This window comes from Melopsittacus undulatus, chromosome 7 (assembly GCF_012275295.1).
Source record: "Melopsittacus undulatus isolate bMelUnd1 chromosome 7, bMelUnd1.mat.Z, whole genome shotgun sequence".
Classification (NCBI taxonomy): domain Eukaryota; kingdom Metazoa; phylum Chordata; class Aves; order Psittaciformes; family Psittaculidae; genus Melopsittacus; species Melopsittacus undulatus.
In genome coordinates this window covers 30,566,744-30,590,273 of record NC_047533.1, presented here as the reverse complement: position 1 = coordinate 30,590,273, position 23,530 = coordinate 30,566,744, and the positions used below count along the sequence as shown (strand labels likewise).

Sequence of the window (23,530 nt, the reverse complement as noted above, 5' to 3'; positions counted from 1 at the left end):
TAACACAACCGCTTTTTCCTTTTAGTAAACTTGTTATGAGAAGACACAACTAGAGATCAGACCACAGGTTGACGTTCTTTGGCAGTGCTTCTCAAGTGAGCTTACGAGCTGCAGATCAAGCTCATGATTCCTTCTTTAAAGTTTGTTTTAGGTGATTAATGGGAAGTAAAAATACACCACACTTAGGAAAACCAGATCCTGCGTTTCATCCCAAGTCAGTTGAGCTACAAAGGTATTCTTCAGAGAGGATACTGAAAGGCTGTACGGACTATCCCAGATGGCAGACTACTAAATCCATACTGATAAAATCTTGCTATATGATGACAGTATTGGGCCCTTTACCCAGCAGAAAAGAATAAAAAGCAGGAGCACATCTCTGCATATTGCAAGAGGAAATTTCCTTGTTCTGAGAATGAGGTTATCAAATGCTAAAAGTGATCTGAGATGATCTAATTAAATGTCAATTATTCTGCATAAAGAAAATAAGCTCAGTAAACAAGAAAATAGTTTTAATGTCTTGCAGCAAAATCTAATAGAAAAATTTTACGTATTTGTTCAAATGTTAGATGTTGGCTTTGCAAGGCTGAATCCTTACTAGTGGAACATTACATAATATAACACTGCTGGACTGATCACAAGACCTAGTCAAAGAAATGAACACTAAGAAGTATTTGAGGAAAACTCTAGTATTCCTCATGTGATTCTTTAACAGTGGCTGTAAAATCAATAGAACTGTTACCATTAAGAGATGCAGTTGTTTTTTTCTCTACTTACTTCAAAATATAACTTTCTGAACCTGTTGTACTAATGTTTCCCTTATGCACATATTAGTTGGCACTTCATCATGCCAGATCTATTAGCAAAATATTAACAACTGCATTACACGTCATCCACTTACTCTTCCATACACAGCAATAGTAATATAGACGAATATTCTGTGAAGGATTAGTCTATTAGATTGTAGACTAGTACACAGGAAATTTTCACTAGAAAAAAGGAAAATCTCATCTCTTTAAATGCATCAAGGACAACTAGAGTGGGGGGAAACAGCACTCATGCATATTATCTCTATTGTAAAACCTAGCATAGCATGTTTAGATTATGTCAACAGCATACATATGTATATATTTATAAATATGTGTATATATATCTACTGGAAAAAAGTTGAAATGGAGCAAAGATGGAACTAATGGAAGAACAGCATAGTTTCCAATAGCTATGGACCATCTGTTCCTCACAAGCTACTATAATAAATGTATAACAGATTAGCAAAATGAGAATCAGAAGCCTAGACTATCTCGGCAGGTGACATCCTAGATGAACCCACCCACCCACAAAAGGCAAGCTCCTTTTTTTTTTTCTTGTCAGACAAATTATAACTGCTTAATTGACACCTGTACATATAATTAAGAAAGACTATAACCTTTTCTTTCTAGTATGGCTAACAATAAAAGAGGGTACTTTTAGTGATAAATCATAGCTTGGCACTGTGGACTGGTTCGGTGCTTTTGTGCCTTGTCTTATGTACATTTTAGTTATAAAGATATACAAATAAGTATCTAATAAATGTTTATAAACTCAAGCACATGTTTTCTTTCACATTTTTTATAGAATACTGCATATACTACATGTCTGTGCTCAACTGGTCTGCATCAACAGTCAATGTTAACAACGTTAGCTCTCTAACCATTTTTGGTTTGCTTTAATTATTCCCCATTCTTCCTGCTTCTTCCAGCTCCCACAGACTTCAGTGGTAAAAATAAAGACTGTTTACCTGAAAGCTATTCTTAAACTTACACAAACTATCTATAAGATGAGAGTTTAATGAAAGATTACCTGTATGGATAGCCATGGTATTTAGAGCGAAATATCGACAACAGGAAGCTGAAGAAAAAGACCACTAGACCCAGGCCCACCAGACATATTACTGGAAAGAAAATAACTTTGTTTATTAGCACATAAAAGATTAAAAACTGGAATCTCTACAAAGAATATTATTTATGTCAGTCATTCATAGTGAATTTGGCACAGTTAAATGCAAATATGATACTGCATTGATTACTGATGCCCAGTATCTTAGGACAGGATTTCAAACACATATGGAAATAAAATTTATGCATATTAAGGGTGATTGTGTTTTCAAAAAAAAAAGAGGAGAAATTTGCAACTCAAACATATGTGGATGCAAACACCTTACTGTTGATAATGGATTTAATAACCCTGTAAATTATACATATGAACCAACATAATTCCAGGTAGTTGTTTGTTCTTTTTGGAAAACAAATTACATTTATAAAAGTATCCCCTGACTAATGGAATTGTGTTCTCTCTAGTCAACCATCTACGACTCAAGTAATAGCAAAGGCAGTTTAGTAACTACTTTAACTAGTTCTTAGTGACTAAAACATTTTGCTATTTTAAGTTCCAAGGCTGGTAGCCAAATCACTTTTTACTCTTAACTTGATAGCAGTATAGATCTTTAGGTTTTGAAGATAAACAGCAATGCTGCCAGGCTTCTGAAAGGATCCAGATGCAAGTGCTTTGAGTCTTCTCAGGCAGAGTGAATTAGCGAAGTAAATACTTTAAACTAAAAAATCAGATTTGGAACACCATTTGACACCCTGTGTAACAGTAGCATAAAAGCTTTTTGATCATAATAGGTTTCTCTATTGCATTTAAACAGATTAAAAAAAAAAGGCAACACATTACAAAGCAATGCATACAACTGAGATGTCACTCATCTACATTAAATAATGTTTTGGTTCTACTGAGATACTGTGTTAGGCGAGCCTAACACATGAGGTAATGGTCCATGGTGGACCCCTCTCTCCCCCAGTGTGTCCCGCTTCAGCTCCTCCCCAGAAGGTCCTGCTTTGGTGGCTCCCTGAGGGTCCTGGTTTGGTTCCTACCCAGAAAGTTCCACTTTAGAACTTCTGGGAAAAGTCTTGACCCTTGGAGACCTTTCTAGATATTGCTGGCTACATCTTCCAACATAGGCTGGCCCTCTGTGTCAGAATGAGTGGGTATTTTTGTTAGTGTAAAAGCCTGAGCTACATGGGATGCGAGGTTGCAGAACTTCATGCCACCCAGGTCAAAGTTGCCTTTGCAGAGACACCTGGCACGGTAGAGCCTGCCTCCTTGCACGGCGATGATGATCCTTGGAGCCGGTTTCCTCATCGTCTTCACAGGGTTCTTGGGGTTGGTAAGGTATATATTCTTCGGAAATTTCCTTTACTGTATCTGTTAGATTCTCTGTATTTTCCTATATTAATAAACTTGTTGAGAGTATTCTATTTGTCTCTCATTTTCTCTTGCCTGGAATCCTCGAACTCTGGAACAGATACCCTGATTTTAAAAGCTGTTATACTATTCCTACTTTAGCTGAGCCATTGCTATTTAACTTAACTACTCATGTTTCAAAAGTGTGCTTCCTTTGAGCAAATGATGAGCAACCATGAAGCTGGGGAAACTGACAACACTTTTTTTCATTAAAACTGACCATGCAGTCAACTGAAATATAGAATCTCTGCAGTTATTTTCAGAAAACTAGTCATGTATAAATCTTATAAACACACCTCATTATAAAGAAATCACCACTCACAAGTAAAGCATGGATGAATTAATTGTGAAGCGTTAACAGTGCAAGGCAGGTACACAGAAAGCATCCACGTAGTGGCCACAAGAGGAAGAGCATCAGAATTTGTACTGCAGCCCACTGTTATTTCACTGTGCTCATGTTCTCAGAGGCAGATCTCAGTCATGTTCAAAGACCATATTCCAACTAAACTCATGTCACTGCCTCTTCTGACATCGGTATTAAAGCTAGATACTGTAGAAGGTATTAAAAAATTAAATTGCAGATCTACAGCTCACTGAAGGAGACCCTCAAATCAAGGTAAGGGAACTCTAGCCAATATTCAACCATCTATTATGAAAAATTCCAGAATGCTTATATAGGAAATAGTTGGCAAGCCCTATTTGTAATATTGTGTATTACACAGAATCAGCTAAAGAACTGCTCTAGAAAGAAAGCAGAAGCAGCACAAGAGGTCTGGTATGTTTCAAAGATCTTTGACACTTCATACAAGAGAAAATGTAAGTGGCAGGGGATACGAAAAAACATATAAAAGGTACAAAGGCAGACTGACATACTTGTTTCTAACTGTATCCGACTCAGTAAAAGTGTTTGACATACGAGTTAGGCAGTTTCAATCTGGATAAAATACTTCTATACTATATTTATGCAATTCATTGCCCAATACTCCTGCAAATATTCTGAATGACAACATTCAAAAAAACATAAAAGTTGCACTTCAGACATTACAGATTAAGATATAGTCTGTAATACATCTACTGTTTGGCTCTCACCTTCTTCTGGAGACATGATACTGTCAAAGTGTACCAAGTAAAAGAGTTTTTAAACTCCTCTGGATGTTGTAATCTTAAGAATCTTAAATGCCTATTTTGAAAACAACCTTTTGAAACTCTTGTTATGTCACTGACTTACTTTCAATATAATTCAAGAGCTAAAAAGTATTTATACAGTACTACATAGTGTTAAAGTGTACCTAGGCTAAGTATGGTCAAACATTCATTTTACTGTTAAAAATTGTGAATGCAGTTTTATCAACATAATTTTTATACTCTCCTCTGCCCCACAAAAAGTAAACATTTGTTAGAGGTAAAGACCATCTGAAAATTTAATCAGATATTAATTTGTAACTTCTTAATGTCTTCTAATTGATTAAACATCATCTTAATTGTATTAAATAACTTACTTCTCCTTTTCCCAACATCCCCTTTGGAGGTAGCAGCTTCATTCAGGAGTACCATTCCCATGGTGATAGCAGCATCTGTATTGCCATTGTCAAGGAAAACAGCAGATTGTGGATACCTCAGAAAGCCACAAAGGAACATCTATGAGCCAAAGCTTTCAAGTTCAGAAAATGAAAGATTTTCTCTATAAAACTGTACCAATACACTCACCTGTGGCAAAAATGTGTAGCAAGACATTTCTCTGTACATTTTTGCTTAAAAAAAAAAAAAGAAAGAAAAAAAGGAAAGAAAATTCAGAAAGCTTTAAAGGACAAGCCATTGAGTAGGACACACACAAAAAAAATTGTACTGTTATGGAAATAGCTATTTGCCAATAGCTTACAATATTCTCTATATTGGTAGTAAAGGGTTTTAAAACATGAAAACTGTAAGAACCAGAAATAATTCAGTGTTATTGCACACAATTGGCTGATTATTTGATACAATCTGAAGCAGTTGGACTGCTTTATCTTTCTCTGCTTTTAGGTAAGACATTAGCTCCCTCTTTAGTGTCATATTGCTTAATAGTTTAGCAGAAAACCATCTCAGAGGCAAAGTCTTCAGTCACTTCCAGTGTTTTATGGCTTCATTATAACTATTAAAAATGTGAACAAGTACATAATGATAAAACAATTTAACTAATTTAGCAGGATCTTAAACCATTCACTTAATTGTTTGTTTGAAACTGTATAAACAAAAAAGACTGGTTACTACTGTGCATAACATCTGTTCTGAAGAGGAGAAATGCTTGAATGCCACACTGAAGCCAGCTGAATGAGGGAGCTATATATCACAATTTCAGGAAATATGAACTTCACCGGGGTTAACTGATTCTTGAATAAGGTTGGATTTTTAAGCATTACTTATACCAGGGCTAGGTAGCAGTATGATTACAAATTTTAAGAATGATGTTTCTATTTACATGCAGATATTTCTCCAGAGATATTTCAAACATGCTGCATACATAACAAGTATCTGCATCCTGTGACATTAGACTTGCACTAATTCTACCAGTGTTCATATTAACATTTTTCATGTTAGAAATGTTCAAAATTAGACAAAAATGCTCAAAGACATCTGAAATTTCAGTTATATCATTTCAGTTAAGGTGAGCCTGAGCAAAAGGATTTAGAAATATCAATGTCAATGTCATCATACGTCACCAGAGATTAGCAGCGTGATTCAGATTTGAGACTTCCAAATTTTATATACATAGAACTAAGGATTTTAGACCTGTGGCTGGCTGAACTGTGCTGGGCTTTTTTTCACAAAAAGTCTCACATCATTACCCCTAAAGCTTCCCTCACATTGTCACTATTTTTGCTTCAGGTGCTGCTTTCCACATTTAGTCATCACTGTTGAGCTTTCAGCCCCACAGGTTGCCTTTTAGCTTCAACGATATCAGCTTCATAACTTCATGACTGAGCATGTCATTATGTCATTTGCTTCAGCTCTGTGATGTTGAAGGAAAAGTTCAGTCTTACTGAGTTGCGATTCCAATGCAATAATTAGCTTTTTACAACTGAATATATAGCTTGATATTATTTTTTTGCTCCTGTTTATAACATTGTATGTTATGTCTTTACATTACTTTGGTATTCTACAAAAAGAAAGCAACAGTCCTACCCCTGAAAATAATCTGATTTTTACAGTATTGTATTTCTCTAGCAGTGCAGAATGCAAAATTTTAACAAGTGTTTACTTGGACAGTTTTCTACCTGCAAAAAATAAGACAGTATCAAATGACATTTTCTGCTTCCTCTTTATCTCCCCCACTATCCATTACAAAACTATTCTGAAAAGATGGAGGGCGGAGGGGGGGAAATGGCACTCAGATAAACCATAGCTAGCAAATGTTTTAAATTCAGATGCTTATGTTTTATGACAAATGTATCCCTGTGTAGCAATCTTTTTTTCTGTGCAAATCAGTTATATGTCCTCTCAAATTTGGAATTATTTCACTTTTACATATTAAATTTCTGCTGCTCCTTTTCCCAGCTGGAACACGCTTTTTGTAGAAACTGACAACATATATTATGTAGTTAGTGCTTTTAGATTACCACACACACTTTAAAAACTTCTGGTTCACTTTATCATACATGGAAAAAAGAAAAGCACATACTTTTTTTGTGAAGGGGTAATGAGATCAACAGGAAAATTTATGGTGTATGGGGAGATATTTGTCTTATTTCTACTAAAACTTCTAAAATACCTGCTGTAATTTCAGAAATACTGACCATACTACAAGTTCTTTATCTAAACCACTTCCATGTGGATTTAACTTTAGATTTGAGAAATCCAAGCATAATATGCATTCCAGTCATTCTATTTAGGAAATATCCTTCAGCTACATGCAGTTCTTCAAAACAAGGTATTTGCCTCTTCTCACAGCTTGAGAATCTGATTTTTATTATAGGTTGAAGAAAATGATGAAGCCAAAAGATATGGTTCTGCAATGAAACAGGTTTCATGGTTTCATTCAAGGCATTTTTGCTTCAGCTCAGGAAACAATGAGCAATGATTCTAATATTCCACTTTTGCTATTCAATGTGCAATCTATTCTCAATTAGGCCATAACCATCACAGGCCATGAGGGCTGAAGAAGGAGGCATGTTTGAGACAGCAATCACTGCATATCTCATCTCAGTGAAAAAGGATGACTTTTAACTCAAGTTGAAAAACTGGAGCATAGTCTGGAAATTATTTATTTGAATATGAATGCAATTTAAGCATGAATTGCACACAATCAAGATATACTTCAGTATTTTTTGATGGCCTGAAATCTAGTTGTACTGATACAATAATCCTGAACATTCTTTGACCTTAAAACCTTCTTACTTCAGCTACACCAAATCACTTTTCAATAATTTTATGAATTATTACATGAGTCTTGGAACTGCTGTTCCCCTCAACTCCTTGAAATATGCAATTCACAACACTGAAGTAGCTGGAAGTTTCCATTTCAAACATATAAATGCTAAGCAAGCTACACCACTTTCCCTTCTGATACATTTTCATCATTTTAATAGAGTATCAATTTGATACTAATACAGATCTCCTATCATGAAAAAAATTCATTATTAATAAGTTTTTTTCAACTTCAATTTATGAAACTGCTTTTCTAATCCACAGATAATACGATGGAACCATCCCTTTTGTGGGGTCTTTAAGACACTTGAGAATGAGAAAGGCCAGGTAAAAGCTTCCAGAGAAGAAAAAGACTCTGGGAAGCATTTTAATTCAACTGCAACAAAGTAGCATAGAGATACCAGACTGAGTTGTGCTAAACCACTAATAAGATATGGGTTTCAACCTGATTTACATCCTAATTATTGATACTGGTGTCATCTTTCAGGATCGCCTAAAACTAACTCAGGGGAAAACGATTTTATACTTCTAATTTGTGACCTTTCCGGTTTTGTAAATTACATCTGATGGGAGTTTCAGGGTCAGTCCAGTCCATCTTACAAATTGTTACAGTGTGGTTTGCCACTGTACAAAATAAGTATTTTTTTCCACCTCATATACATTTTATAACGTGTCTATAAATTTTCTTGCTTAGATGCTTACAAATCACAGAACTATACAATCTCCAGAACAAGAAAATGTATAACAGTACTTCAGTTTCCTTAACGTTAAGCATACTGGAGACTAAAATAACTGAATTAATTTTTCTTAGCATCTTCATTTCTTAACATTTAAACACAGATACATTGCCTAAAACAAACTATCTGAGTATTTCTGAGTATTTATGATGCTGTATCATTTTCTTCCACTAACTCTTTATTCCAAACACCTGGGTTGTTTTCAAGCACTTAATTTCGAATACTAGACTTAGTATGTTGTCTCATCTGTTTGCTAATACACACTTCATCCTTAAGCATGCATACACACCATCACTCTTTCTTTCTCTGAGCACCTATAAATCTTTTTAAGAATACCACATGTTCTTTTTCTATATGATAAATCATCATCAATATCACTCTAGGTTGGTATTATGCTTTTCTTCATCATTAAAGACCTGTGCAGCATCTTAATAGACTCAGCTTATTCCTAGCTGAATACACTTGAGGACTACTCAACTAAGTTATCTGTGGATCCAAAAGGTAAACCATTATCTTTGGACTATGTTTCTGCATCTTTCAGCCACTCAAACAACTATGTTTCTTAACAATTAAAACAACTATTAAAATTATTGATGCCTAAAAAGACCCTTAAGAATGCTGCTGTCTTTAGCCTGTGGTCAGTGAATACCTCCTGGTCTGCGAACTAGTAGCCAGGTATTTGCAAAAGGCAAATAAGAATGGGGCAATTGTCAGAGCAGCAGACAGCTAAATTTGCTTTGCAGGGGGTCTGCACATTCATTGAAAAATTTTAAAACAAGAAATAGAAAACAGTTGAAAATCACTGAACTATGGAGTTGGTAATTTCACACAGGGGGCACAGAATCATAGAATCACATATTTGAAGGCAATTCATTAAATCCAGTATCATTCAATTAGCTTATGAAAGAGAATTATGTTGAATGCTACACTGACAAATCCCAGCTGTAATTTAAGGTCTCTGCATACCTCTGACATGTAAGAGACTTGAGCATCTTTCTTAAAAGGTCATATTATGAATTATTTAAGGTCAAGCAGTAAGAGAATGAGGTAACAGAAGGAAACTTCTTGATTTTTCTAGCTATCATCTCCTTATGCTTTTTTTACAGTTAGGAGGAGTCAGGCTGGCTTGAGAAGAGCCAGAAGAGCCTAGAATATTAACAGTATTGGTGGATAATGTAAGAAAATAATATAAAGCATGCAGTATGTTTTGCTGCTTTGGATGTTGATTTCCATAGTTAATTAAGAAGCATGCTTATATATGGCATAATTTTGTGCTTTTAGTTCTATTTTTTCCCACTGTGGTATTTTTCCCTTATTCTTAAGACCAAGCATACAAAACCTTTATCTCACTACTTTAGTTGTCATCATCATTCACTTTTACATGATCTCTGGGGAACACAGCTTGATTCTATTATGCACAAGTGATAAAGTCTTACAACCGAGAGCTAAATGAATATTGTTCTACTGACTTTGACTCAAATTTCCAGGTTCCTATGCTCGGTGACTTTGCATGAGCTTTACTGACACACAGAAAGACATCTCCCATTTAAATTCATTCTGTGGTTAAGTTTCCCTGCACCTAAGAGGCACTTAATACACTTCATTTAAATTCACTCTGTAGGACAGGAAATGTCTTTCATAATAGGCATAATTTTAACTTTTCTTTGTAACCAATGAAATTTCTTTTTCCTTCTCAATCAACATCTCACATCCACCTACACAACTGTCACATTAAACCCTGCCTTGGGAATTCAAATTAACAAACTAAAAAGACATTTCCACTTTTACTTAGGTGCGTGCATTTTATCAGCAAAGTTAACTAAGCTTAATAGTAATAATGAGAAAAATTATCAGGTTATGCTTACTCCTATAATAATGGCTTAGATTTATCTCCTGTACAACAAATTATTTCCTTAATAACTGAAACTTATTTGAAAATGAAAATATTTACTGTAAGTTTTACACTTACTCTGTATAACAAATATTCACTGCTACTGTAAAAGGAAAAAAAAACAACCAAAAAGACATATTTCATTTGAATCAGTGTTTCTCCAGGGAATGACATTAAAAAATTATAAAAATGGGCATTCATTAGAAATACTGATTAGTGTCCACTAAAGGGAGAAATGAAAGAATTTAAGAAGTCTTTCAACTTCTACACAGCCTATCCAACCTTATTATTCCTTATCTTTCTCACTTTATCTTGGCACTCACAGCCATATTTACAGCTCAACACTGTGTACTCCATTGGCTGTTCAGTTACAATAGTCATCATACTGTATCTTTATTCAACTATAGTTAATTACAACAGTAATACTGATTGTGCAGTTTACTTCATATTGTCCCTCTTAGAAAATGTCAGCTCCCAATTACACAGGTTCACCTCTTTTGCCTTCTTAGTAGCCCTATCCTCTGTAACTCTAGCAACAGTACTTCAATATCCTTGCCTTTAGTTCCTCTTATCTCTCCAAGAATGTCGAACTACCCTGCACTTTTTTTTTTATCAATACCTGATCATTTCCACTGACTTACTAACTATGACCCCATTTCTGTGAAGGAAGGGTTGCAAGAATAGACACCAGCAGTCTACACCACATAACCATTTCACCTCAAATAGTGCAGTCTAGAACTAGCTCAGGCAAGTAAGTCTGAAAGATCTATAAATCCTAATTTCCTAAGGTAAAAAGAAAAATAAAAATAGAATTATGGGGCTGCTCTTTACATAAAGGTCTGTTTCTCACTGAATTGGGTTTGCATAGCCAGGTTTCAGTATCAGGGGTGTAACAGAGATGGCTTCTGTGAGAAGCAGCTAGAAGCTTACCATATGTCCACTACTGAGAAGCTCTAAGATGGACCCACTGCCAACCAAGACCAAGCCCTTCAGTGATGTTGGTAACACCTCTAGGATAACATATTTAAGAAGGGGAAAAAAATCTGAGCAACACCAGCAAAACACCTGGGCAGAAACAGCTCTGTGGACACCACAGTCAGTGAAGAAAGAGGGGAGGAGGTGATCCAGGTGCTGGAGCAGAGATTTCCCTGCAGCCCTGCATAGTGCCCACCATGGCGAGGCAGGCTGCCTCCCTGGAGCCCATGGAGGTCCATGGTGGAGCAGAGAATCACCTGCAGCCTGGTGAGGACCCCACACCAGAGCAGGGGGATGCCCAAAGGAGGCTGTGACCTGCTGGGAAGCCAGCACTGAAGTAGGCTCCTGGCAGGACCTGTGGCCCCATGTGGGACCCACACTGGAGCAGTCTGTTCCTGCAGGACTGTACCGTGTGGAAGGGACCCATACTGAAGCAGTTTATTAAGAACTGAAGTCCATGGGAAGGACCCATGCTGAAGCTGGTGGAGGACTTTCTCCCATGAGAGAGACCGCATGCTGCAGTAGGGGAAAAGTGTAAGGAGTCTTTCCCTGAGGAGGAAGGAGCAGCAGAGACAATGCACTATGAACTGATGACAACCCCCATTCCCTGTCCCCCTGTGCTGGCAGGGAGAAGAAGGTAGAGAAAATCAAGAGTAAAGTTAAGCCTTTGAAGAGGGAAGGGGTGAGGGTGAGGTGCTTTGATTTTGCTTTTATTTCTCATTACCCTACACTAATTTTCATTTCTAATAAATTGAACTAATTTCCCCAAGTTGAATCTGGTTTGCCTGTGATGGTAATTGCTGAGTGGTCTCCCCCGTCTTTATCTTGATCAATGAGCTTCTACTTATATTTTCTCTCTCCTATCCAGCTTATACAGGAACTGATAGAGCAGCTTTGGTGGGCACCTGGTGTCCAGCCAGGATCAACCCCCCACACTGTTTTTAAACGCCTATTCTAATTTTTATTCACTGTTCTGCAGCCTGGAATTCAACAGGATCTATGTTTTGATTAAAAAAAAACATAATAATTCACCCACAGTATAAGATCCTGTCGACTTGGTAAGATGGCCCCCATCAGCCACCTATAAGGAGCCTCAGAATGAATCAGAACCTGGTTTGGGACTTTGGAATTGAAAGACTGCTTCCTTGTTCTGAGATGTGTGCTTACTGTAAGTTTTTAGTGTCTTCAGACAGTGTTCAATCTAACCCACTTCAGTTACTCTGATCTGCTGCTAAATGCACTATCAGTACTTTGTCTGTGAGAAAAGCCATCATGGAAATAAAACTAAGTATAAATTTTTTTCATTGATGTAAAATTGTTTTACTCATGTAACATTGTATGTGCTGTATTATTACAGAGACTTCCATTTTGCTGCTACTAAGATGTAGTAACCACCTGATAGGACTGAAACTATTTGTTTACAATATTATAAAAATTCTGAATTTTGAATTTAATTTTGCTTTATAATGTAATTGAAAATAAATACCTGACATCTTTACAAGTCCTTCTTACCCATGTCCTAAAATTGCGTAGCTACATCACTGGAAATAAACAGCAGATCTTTCTATGGAAATCATCTATCAGACTGGATAGAATCACTATCTAAAAGCCAGCATAGAAATGCAATGCAAATACATTTTTTCTCACAGGTATTAAAAGTTTGCTTTAAAGAGAAACACAACATTGCTTTTCAACATCTAGCAAGAAGTGACAACCTTGTCCTTGTTCTTATCAATATGAAGTGAAAAGAAGCAACCAAATGAAGCATGTACATTACCAGCATAGTGATGTCCTGGTTTAAAATTCAATGCATCTTTTAAATTTTAAAGGATAAAATGAATGTACTACTGTTTATGAATCTGGCATACCTTTTTTCTAATTCCCATATTTTCTATCAATATTTCCTGAATAAACAAATAATGAAGCAATGAAGCAGCTAATAATTACTACAAAATTGAAAGGATGAAGAAATATTCTTTCATGCATAACTTAAAACCTGTCAAGATTTCATGTCACTTGTGAAATTTGTGTGTGACCAAAAACTCAAACAGTGTTGAGCCATGAAATGAAACCTTAGAGAATTCTTTTTGCAAGTGGCAATGTACAACCTCACTGATTCTTTTAGCCAGCTGCTTTAAAGTAGATAGCCAACTTCCCAGTTTAAAGACAGTCACTGCCAACAAAAAGATAGCACGTTAATGCCTGAGTCAGACAAACAAAATCTGTCATGAACAAAAGTTTTGTTTATTTTTAAACTTAGCTGGTTTTGGGGGTTATTTTTCCCATTCTCAAGAAGCCAACAGGATCTGTCTTAGAGAACAGACTTTTTGAAACTGTGGCAGTTTAGGAAATGCAAAAAAACCCTCAAAATAATTAAGAAATAAATTGTGGCTATATAAAAGGAAGCATAAAGATGATATTAATAAAATGCACATATATATCATGCAAGAAACTTTTCATCTGAAACATAATGGCTGTCTCTGTGTACTTTAAAAAAATATAGCAATTAATAATCACTGAGTTTTGACCTGGTAATATTCAGATAAAGCTATTTATCTTTAATTCTCTCTTACCAAGAAAAGGAAGCCATAATTTAGAAATCATGAACAAATAAATGTGGTTCCAAAACTTTAACAAATACAATGTGATATTGATACAGTGTTAGAATATGATATAAAACCTGAAGAATTGACAGAATCACAGAATGGTTGAGACTGGAAGGGACCTCTTGAGATCATCTAATCTAACCCCTTTGCACAAGCAACTGGGTACAGCAGGTTACCCAGAACAGTGCCTAGTTGGGTTTTCTATATCTTCTCAGATGGAAATTCTACAGCCCCTCTGGGCACCTTGCTCCAGAGTTTGATCACCCTCACAGTAAGAAGTGTCATCTTGTCTTCAGACTGAATTTCCTGGTTTTCACTTTGGGCGAACTGCCTCTTGTCCTGTCAGAGAGCACTACTAGAAAACCCATCTCCTTTATTTCCTCCACTGATAAAAGTTGTCCCTGTGTAACGGATAGGAACCTACTTGAGAGTTAACCCCTTCTCGTGGGTATGTTTATTGTCATAGTGTATTTGGTACAGTATATATATTTATATTCATTGTGACTGTTGGAAAGAGGCAAGAAAACATAGGTGTGCAGCTGTTCTATTTGTTTCATACTTGGCTGCACTGGAGCACCTGGCCAACAGTGAGATCATGAGAAACAGCACAGCCCCATAAGCAAACAATGACAGAGCTGGCATAAAACTGGTTGTTTTTCTAAGGGTATAAAAGCAGGACCCTCTTGTAGATGAATCCGAATCCTCACCTATGGGTGGACGCACCACACACAAATTTTTGCAATTACCTGAGACTCCTGGCACTGGCTGCAACAGGGCTTCCGAGCTTGAAGCGTGAGCCTGGATGATGATTCAATGTATTTAATTGATGTGTTTCTACTTCTGTTCTCTCTATGCACTAATGATTTGCTGCATTGCTAATTTTCCTCTGTACTTTACTCATATATATGTATCCCTATATATAATACAGAGATATAATTTGCTTTATTGTACTTACTATATAGAGATATATACCTGGTTTGCGCTAGTGTGCTTGTTTGCTTTAGTGTGCTTATTCACTTTAGTGTGCTTGTTTAATAAACTGTATTATACAGCTAAGCGTATGGTATGCATGCATCTTTCCCGTACTGGGGGACCCAGAACTGGACATGATATTCCAGTTCAATAGCAAATATTGCATTTAGTCTGCAAAATATGATCATAACTTTGAAATTAAATTAGTAACACCTACTTACAGAGCAAAAAAAATGTTTCACAGGTGGGAAAACTGATGCCAGGCAAATAAATGTAATGAAGCAAAAAGACGTAATGATGGTGTTCTCTTTGGATGGTAAATACTGAAGATGAAGGTAGACAGGGAAGTCACAAGAAGGGCAGGATCTAAGCCAACTTAACTTCAGGGAGAGAACAGGATAGTAGCTACAATCATCAAACCCTGAGATCTGGCTATAACTTCAAATTGGGAAATGATGTTTTCTTCCTCTTGTGCTGGTAGGTATTTGTGATGGAATTTGTAGTATTTGTGATGGAATCGTGGTATTTTAAGAGTAGTTAATGGTGACTGGAGTTTTCCATCAATGAACAAAGCTGATTAGAAGCAGGGTATAAAGAAGCCAGACAGTATATGAGTTTTTCTTACAGATTATTAAAGCATATTCACAGACACACAGATTTAATTTAAATTGCTCTAAGAATGAAAGAATAAATCTTGAAGTCTTGACCTTGACATGCTTGTGAGGTGGGCTGATGCCAACCTCATGAAGTTTAACCATGACAAGTGCAAGGTCCTACACCTGGGTCGGAGCAATCCCAGGCACACCTACTGGTTGGGCAGAGAAGAGATTCAGAGCAGCCCCGCAGAGAAGGACTTGGGGGTGTTGGTCAATGAGAAAATGAACATGAGCCAGCTTCAGTGTGTGCTTACAGCCCAGAAAGCCAACCGTATTCTGTGCTGCATCAAAAGGAGAGTGACCAGCAGGTCAAAGGAGGTGATCCTACCCCTCTACTCTGCTCTTGTGAAGCCTCACTTGGAGTATTGTGTTCAGTTCTGGTGTCCTCAACATAAAAAGGACATGGAACTGTTAGAAAATCCAGAGGAGGGTCACAAGGATGATCAAGGAACTGGAGCACCTCCCATATGAAGACAGGCTGAGAAAGTTGGGGCTGTTCAGCCTGGAGAAGAGAAGGCTGTGTGGAGACCTCATAGCAGCCTTCCAGTATATGAAGAGGGCCTACAGGGATGCTGGTGAGGGACTATTCATTAGAGACTGTTGCGATAGGACAAGGGGTAATGGGTTGAAACTTAAACAGCAGAGGTTTAGATTTGATATAAGGAAGAAATTCTTTACTGTTAGGGTGGTGAGGTACTGGAATGGGTTGCCCAGGGAGGTTGTGAATGCTCCATCCCTGGCAGTGTTCAAGACCAGGTTGGATGAAGCCTTGGGTGATATGGTTTAGTGTGAGGTGTCCCTGCCCATGGCAGGGGGGTTGGAACTAGATGATCTTGAGGTCCTTTCCAACTCTAACTATTCTATGATTCTATGATTCTGTGAGGAGATGAGGTCAGAACAAATGAAATTGAGTTATTAGTTTCTAAAAGTGGTATTAAGTTTCTAAAAGTGTTTAGATTAAGTGGGAAACACAAAAACTAAAATAAAACTAAACCCAAAGACTGCTGGAGGACAAATCATCTTCATGCATGACTAGTTAATTTCAGCATACTTGTCCGTTAAAGGAAAATAATAAAATTCTAACTTTTATAATAAAAAGTGAAAAAGAGAAGAAAATATTTTCTGCTACTGAAAAGATAACTCTGAAAGGAAAAAATATTAAGATTAGTAATCAGGCACAGGAGTAATAAAAGAGACAACAAGGTCCATATTAGTGAAAAACAATGCCAGCTGTACTTTGCTGTAAACAGCAACAATACTGGATATTTATTTAAACTTATAATAAATAAGCCAAAATACAATACCTGCTCAAAAATTCAATGGTATTCACTGCCAGAGCAATTTTATTTAACAGGACACTGTGCCTCAGCTTGATTTTTTTCTAGTCATCACCAGTTTGAAGGATACTCAGTAGAAGAATAATATGTGATTCCGCAACAAACTGAGCCTGACTGCTTCCATGTATGTAACTCTGTAAAATAAAAATGAAAATCAATCATCTTTAGAACAAAGAAATCCACTGAAAATGGCACAACTGCATATTTGAGAATCAAAATAAAACCTGTTTTGCAGAAAAACACAGAAAGCAATAGCTAGAAGTAACAGCACAGTTTATGTATGTTTAGTAAAACGGACTGTTAAAAATAGAATATTTAGTCAAAGCACATAGATATGGTGAATGTAATGTTTCATACAGGGGTACATTATGTTGGACTCTTTCACACTGCTGCTATTGTGGAATAAAGAACATGCATTTATTTTCTCAGCAGATACAGTTTTTGAGAAGGGAGATGATGAAATGAAGGACATATCTCAGCATGGTTTTTATAGAATGAAAACTGAACTTTGCCTTAAAAAAATTCGTTTTACTTTAGTTTTATTTAGATTGAGTGAAGCTTCTTAATACAAAGTATTCCATCCTCCAAAAATTACAATTGTGCCCATAAAAAATCTTACTTCATAAATTAGTTTGTTTATATGGAATTGCAGTAAATGCAATGACCAATATTAATACTAAATGTAAAAATAACATAGTCTAATAAAAATAACTACTGACAGGGAGCTTATTTTATACATTTATTATTAAGAACATACAGCATATTATTCAGAGGTTGTCTTGTGTTTATTGTTAACTAGCTATGAGAGCAAATAAAGGAAGTGAAACTTTGAAGGACTTGAAATATGCACAAGAAAAGGAAGGTTCTCTCTTTTCCCCTACTACAGTTACAAACAAAGAATAGGTTGTCTTACCACTCTATGTGAAATTAAATTTATCCATGTTCTCAAAGTATTATTTACATGTATTGTTCTTAGGCACAGGTACAATTCTCACCTCAATTAAAGAAAAATGCTCACTCCTATCAAGGAAATGAAAAAAGAAAGTTTTTGCCCTCCTTATTGATTTAGAGTTTTGTCAGTTTATTTTTTAACTCATATGCTCTGCTTTAATTAATTTTATGCTGAATAATTCTGCCTGAACTCCATCCTCGTCAAGATTCAGAACAATTCAGATTTGAAATACTCTAATGCTCCAGCATACAAAAGAATATCTTCATCCACTCCGGTTAAAAACCAGTTGATGCATTGTCATGTGCAACATGTAATTCATAAGATATGATAAAAGTTTTCACTCAGTATATGGTTATCTATTGTTTTCAAAATTCAATTATATTATGCTCAAATACCCAATTCAAAGCTACACCAGGCAAGAACTTCAACCCTGAAGATTCCATTTCTCAAGACATCTTTTTTCTTTAACAAGATAAAGATCACTCATCTCAGAAGAGTATTTCACTGCAGTATGAAATGACAACAAGCCAATCTGTATTCCCTGATTTTTTGCAGGGCTCCTTAAAAATATCACTAAGGCTATATATATACATACACATCTCTAAAACAGAGGAAAGAAACAGAAGTATTTTACATTAACAAAAATTAATGGCAAAGTTAAAATGCTTGCACTCTGGTTCAGTTGTGACTACAGTCCTGCAAACAGGGACCCTCTATCATAATTTCTAATAATTGCTAAAGCTATTTATACATATATATATGTACATATGCATATATATAGACACCTATATATATAGGTACATACATATATATATATAGACACACATATATATATATAATCATACATATATACTTGCAGGATTCAACTGTGTCTAAAAAATGGTAAACATCTATTTCTTCTTACTATCATAGCACCAAGTTATAGTCTGAAGCTTATAATGATTACAATATATATGGCCTTTACTAATACAATGTGAACCAAAATAACTGAACCTTTCATCAGAAAAGTGTAATAGGGTCTAGGACCACTATTTAATTATTAAATACCTATATGCACTTCTATATGGTCACTACTACTCTTTCTCTACTCACATGCTAAATTGTATATAAATGCACATTGGGAACTAAAGAAATACATACTATGTTGAAGAAAAAAAATTATTAGTACTGATTACTGGTTGTATTACTGGTTGTCCCTGCCCATGGCAGGGGGGTTGGAACTAAATGATCTTAAGGTCCTTTCCAACCCTAACGATTCTATGATTCTATGATTAATAAAACTGTTTGTCACATGACTTAGTTCTAAGACTATAAATGCCTTCTGCATTAGTAAAACATTTAGATGAGAGATATGATTTTTAGTTATATGCTTTTTTATTGATATACTATTTTTCTCTTTATGGTAGCAATTTAATTCACCAGAACACCACTGAAGGAACAGAATCCAAGTATGTCCACACATGCAATTGCATGCAAAGACTATATAGAGAAATAATTCCTTTACTCAAAATACTTTACTGACATGAAATTGTTTAGCTTTCCTCCTAATAGGCAGGAAGAGTCTCACCTCCTCCACAAAGAGTGAATTTTATGCTCTTGCTTCTGATGACAGAAATTTGTAGTACACTGGGGAGGAATCAAATTTAGGTGCTAGTCTTCACTACTCAGCATAGTAACTTTATTTTAAAATATTATTTAAGTTTGTGTGACTTATAGTTTCACTTGGACATATCAAAAAACTACATTAATTTTGTTAATTAAATAGAACAGTTTCACAGCCTTGGGTGACATGGTCTAGATTTGAGGTGTCCCTGCCGATGGCAGAAGGGTTAAAACTAGATGATCTTAAGGTCCTTTTCAACCATAACCATTCTATTATTCTATAATTACCTAGCTGTCAAACACATACACTAATGATGATTTTAAAAACACCAACAAATACACTCTCAACTCTAAACATTTCAAGCAAATTTCACACTTGAAAAATTGACTGAAAACTGATTGAAAATTCCTTCCTCAAACTGGGGGTGACCAGAAGTTGCAAAAGATAAACCCAGTTTGCAGTGTTTGTACATGTAGACTGCTTCCAATTCAAACTTGAAACACCACAAAGGAAAGACTAAAAGCTATAAAAATTGATCAGATTGTTAATGGATTGTTTTAAAATATATTCTGACTAAAAAACTTTAGTCTTGCCTACCTGACAAGGTGAGTTTTTTGTATGTTACAGCAGCAGTATGGTGCAATCTAATGTAATTTAATGTAATGTAAGATCTAACGTATTAGCAGGGCTGGTATCACAATGACAGAACAAGGATACAGTTATTGGAAAGACATTCTCTATCACAAATCTTTGCCTGCCTGTTGGTTAAATTTCCAAAATAATTAGTTTTATTGTATGATGTAAAATGTGCTTATTTGTCTAAGAGTTTTTTCATTTGAGGCTTTTCAAGAAGCTGTTTGAGAAGCTTTCAAGCTACAAAACTCATCACAAGAACAGTCAGTCTCTCAAAAGATGAAGTCCTTAAGAAGAGAAAGTAATGAAAATAAAGATATCCTAGATAAAGAGTCCTAGCTCCCACCTGAAACTCAGTAGAAAGAAAAAAAAACATGGACTAGATACAGGTATTGCAAATGCTGAAACTTGAACCAACAGAACCCAAGCAAACTAAAACCTGAAAAATACAAAACCTGCCTGGAACACCTGAATCAGAGATTGCAATTTGAAAACTTCCTAATGAATATCAAGTTCTGGCTAAATGTCCCATAGCGATTAATGTTGTAACTGTATTTCTTTTAAGTGTGAGTTGATAAAGGCATAGCCTTGCTTGTAAGGAAGTGGATAGTCTCTGATCTAGTTCTGGAAACATTATATTAAAAAGCTAGTAAGAGACAATTGTCACCTTCTGCTCTGTCCCTAGAGAGAGGAAAGGAATGGATAAATACAAAGGGAACAGCCACCTTAAATAAGCAAGAAAACCCTCCCCCGAAAAAAAACAACTTGATTTTTACTTAAGAAGGCAAGAGATCTTGGGTTAACTTAGACAGAGTGCACTAGCTGAATGTCAGTTAGTTAAAATGTTAAATAAAGCAGATGTTTACTGTCCAGAATTGCCTTTTTAAAATGAAAACAAAACAAATCAGAAAATCTACTAACTTCTTTGTTCTATTACAAATGTCCTTAGATAGATCATTCTTTAAAGTTACCTAGAATTATATATAACTGTGCGATCAATAGACTCCCTTAAATTGCTTCCCCAGGACATTGTTCTCCAAATACTCAAAGCAGCAGCATGGTGCATGTCCTCTATAGCTATGAGTCAGAATGATGGTAGTGGAGTACAGAAAATGAAAAACCACTCCAGTGATGAAGGATACCCAAAAGATTTTGCATTTGAAAATATAATATGAACCACCTGAATTTATGACAGTACTTCACCCCTTTTCTAATAAGGGAGGAATTGCAGGATGTGGTTTATCCACAGTGAATTTTCAGTCTTACATTCTAAACAACAGACAAAAAGATAAAAATCTAAGTAGAAGTTTCCAGAAGACAGAATACCAGTACTTCATTTAAAAATTACAGCAAACACCTTTTCTTGAAGAGAGAATGGTAACAACTATGGCATTTGTCCTTGTGTCTTTCCCTACAGGCATATGACAACACTGTGAGGTCACCTGAAGAGTAGTTTATATTTGCAAGGATACATATTTATGCAAATGTACCCACACACACCAGTTTTGTACACTGTAATGGCCACTGAATCATCAAATTTTGAAATTCATGGTCATCTGTAGCTCATACTTACCTAAAAAAAATATATTTCAAGACAATTTTTTTAAGGAATTTCCACAAATTAGCTATTCAACAGTTCTCAAACAGTTTTCTCCATATTTTTTTTTATGGTTCCACACCAGCTTTTAATTAAAATTAGACCTGTATAGCCAAAATAAAGGATTTGGTCCTTGTGAGGGTTTTTTTGTTTTCATACTACTACAATTCTCAGGGAATTTTATTTGAGGATACAAGCTATTACAACACAGAAAAGCAAGATTTCTGGTTTTGCTTTTTTTTTCTGCTTTTTGAAAGCTATGTGAAGTCTATCTGGCTGCAAATGCTCTAGGAAAATCTTTTAAATAAATTCATGAATAAACTTGGTATTTCTCTTTCATTTTAGAGGCACAACAGGCAGGGCTGTGTAAAATGCAAAGTCCGTTAGAAGAAATGCAAACACAGTTTAGGCAGAAGAGCTGGACAGCTACACAGTGTATGCAACAGCAAATACCACTCTGGTGGGAAAGCACAAGCGACTGACACTTTGCACAATGGGTCCTTTTCCAACTTGAATTCTCCTACCTCAAGTCTGATTCAACAGAAGCCATGAGAATTGCTAACCAAAATAATCATGTCCCCAGATCAGGTCATTTTCTTTGGCAGTGACAAACAGTTGTTCAATGCATATACATTTTCACAAAACTGTGTTAAATATTTATCTACTATTCATAAACACATTAAATATTCAGTGTTACTGAACTGCAGATGGTAAATACATATAATCCCTCACTAGAACAGTCAAGAATAACAATCAATCATGTAATACACTTTCAAATTTCACTAAACACAGCATATGCTTGTGATTTCCCTTCAAAAGTTATAGTTATAATGGTTCAGTAAAATCCTTAAGTGTAATCTGTGCTCTTTCCTGTTAATGTAATGTAAATAAAACAAAAACAAAGTAAGTGGAAATAAGGCCTTTGTGAGTTGTACGTGAATTCTAAGTCAACACAATTAAATTGTGGAGTACCCAACATCAAAATTGAATCATGATTTCTAAATGATACCTAAACCAAACACCATAATTCTTATTTTCTATGAGTATGTACATGAAGGATACAAGGGTGAAGGGAGCTGATTAAACTAAGTTGGGTTTAGTAACAGCATAACATACAAAGCTACTTCATGAAGTATTATTACCATTTTGGATAAATGATAAATAACTTGCCCTCAGTTCACAACACATGACACAAATTAATAAAAAAGTATATTGGAAATGAATTTAAATCAGAAAAAAAAATTATACTAATTATCCTTCTTAATGATAAACTCAATTTAGACTGCCTGTTGAAGAAACCTGTAGATGGAGACAACAGGACAATTTCAAGCTAACATATATGGAAAGAGGTGAAGCAACATACTAGTTTTATGCTCCAAAGAGAATGAATTATGAATTACATACCAATAGGATAAATACTACTAATTTATCTTCCTTTACTACATCACATTCAGGGTGAAATCCATCGGAGAGGAACATTATGGAAGGCCATGGATTACTTTATTAAGATTAAGCCTACAGAATGGCCTTTTTCAAAGTCCATCAATCTTGCCAAGAACATATATTAGCTATAAGAAGTTGTTCTTTTCTCTTAATTTAGAAGGGGAAGAGTGAGCCCCATGACATTCTTTATCACATCAGGCTTAGGTGTTTTCCAAGACCAGGATTAGCATGATTTTCAGCAGTATTTAAATGTTTAAAAAGCAAAAATTCTCATACATTCTCTCACACCATTTATATGTCTTATCATTTTAAGTATGAATGCAGAAAAAAAGTTAAATATTTTACAGAGAATAAGTAATTCATTCAGTAAAGCAAACCCTTCGAGATCAAACATCAAGGTATATTAATTTAATGGTTTGTGTTTTCATAATCATAACCATATTTC

The 23,530-nt window shown here is 35.5% G+C and overlaps 1 protein-coding gene across 1 annotated transcript in view; it reads right to left on the bottom strand.

Moving 5' to 3' along the window:
- TUSC3 (tumor suppressor candidate 3) overlaps nt 1-23,530 on the bottom strand; it is an 80,056-nt gene that overhangs the window by 6,161 nt on the left and 50,365 nt on the right. Inside the window, exons 7-9 of the mRNA XM_013129046.2 lie at nt 16,928-16,991; nt 4,779-4,853; nt 1,837-1,927 (exon numbers count right to left, since the gene is read on the bottom strand). Coding sequence (XP_012984500.2) covers nt 1,837-1,927; nt 4,779-4,853; nt 16,928-16,991 — 230 coding nt within the window. The remainder of the gene's footprint in view (nt 1-1,836; nt 1,928-4,778; nt 4,854-16,927; nt 16,992-23,530) is intronic.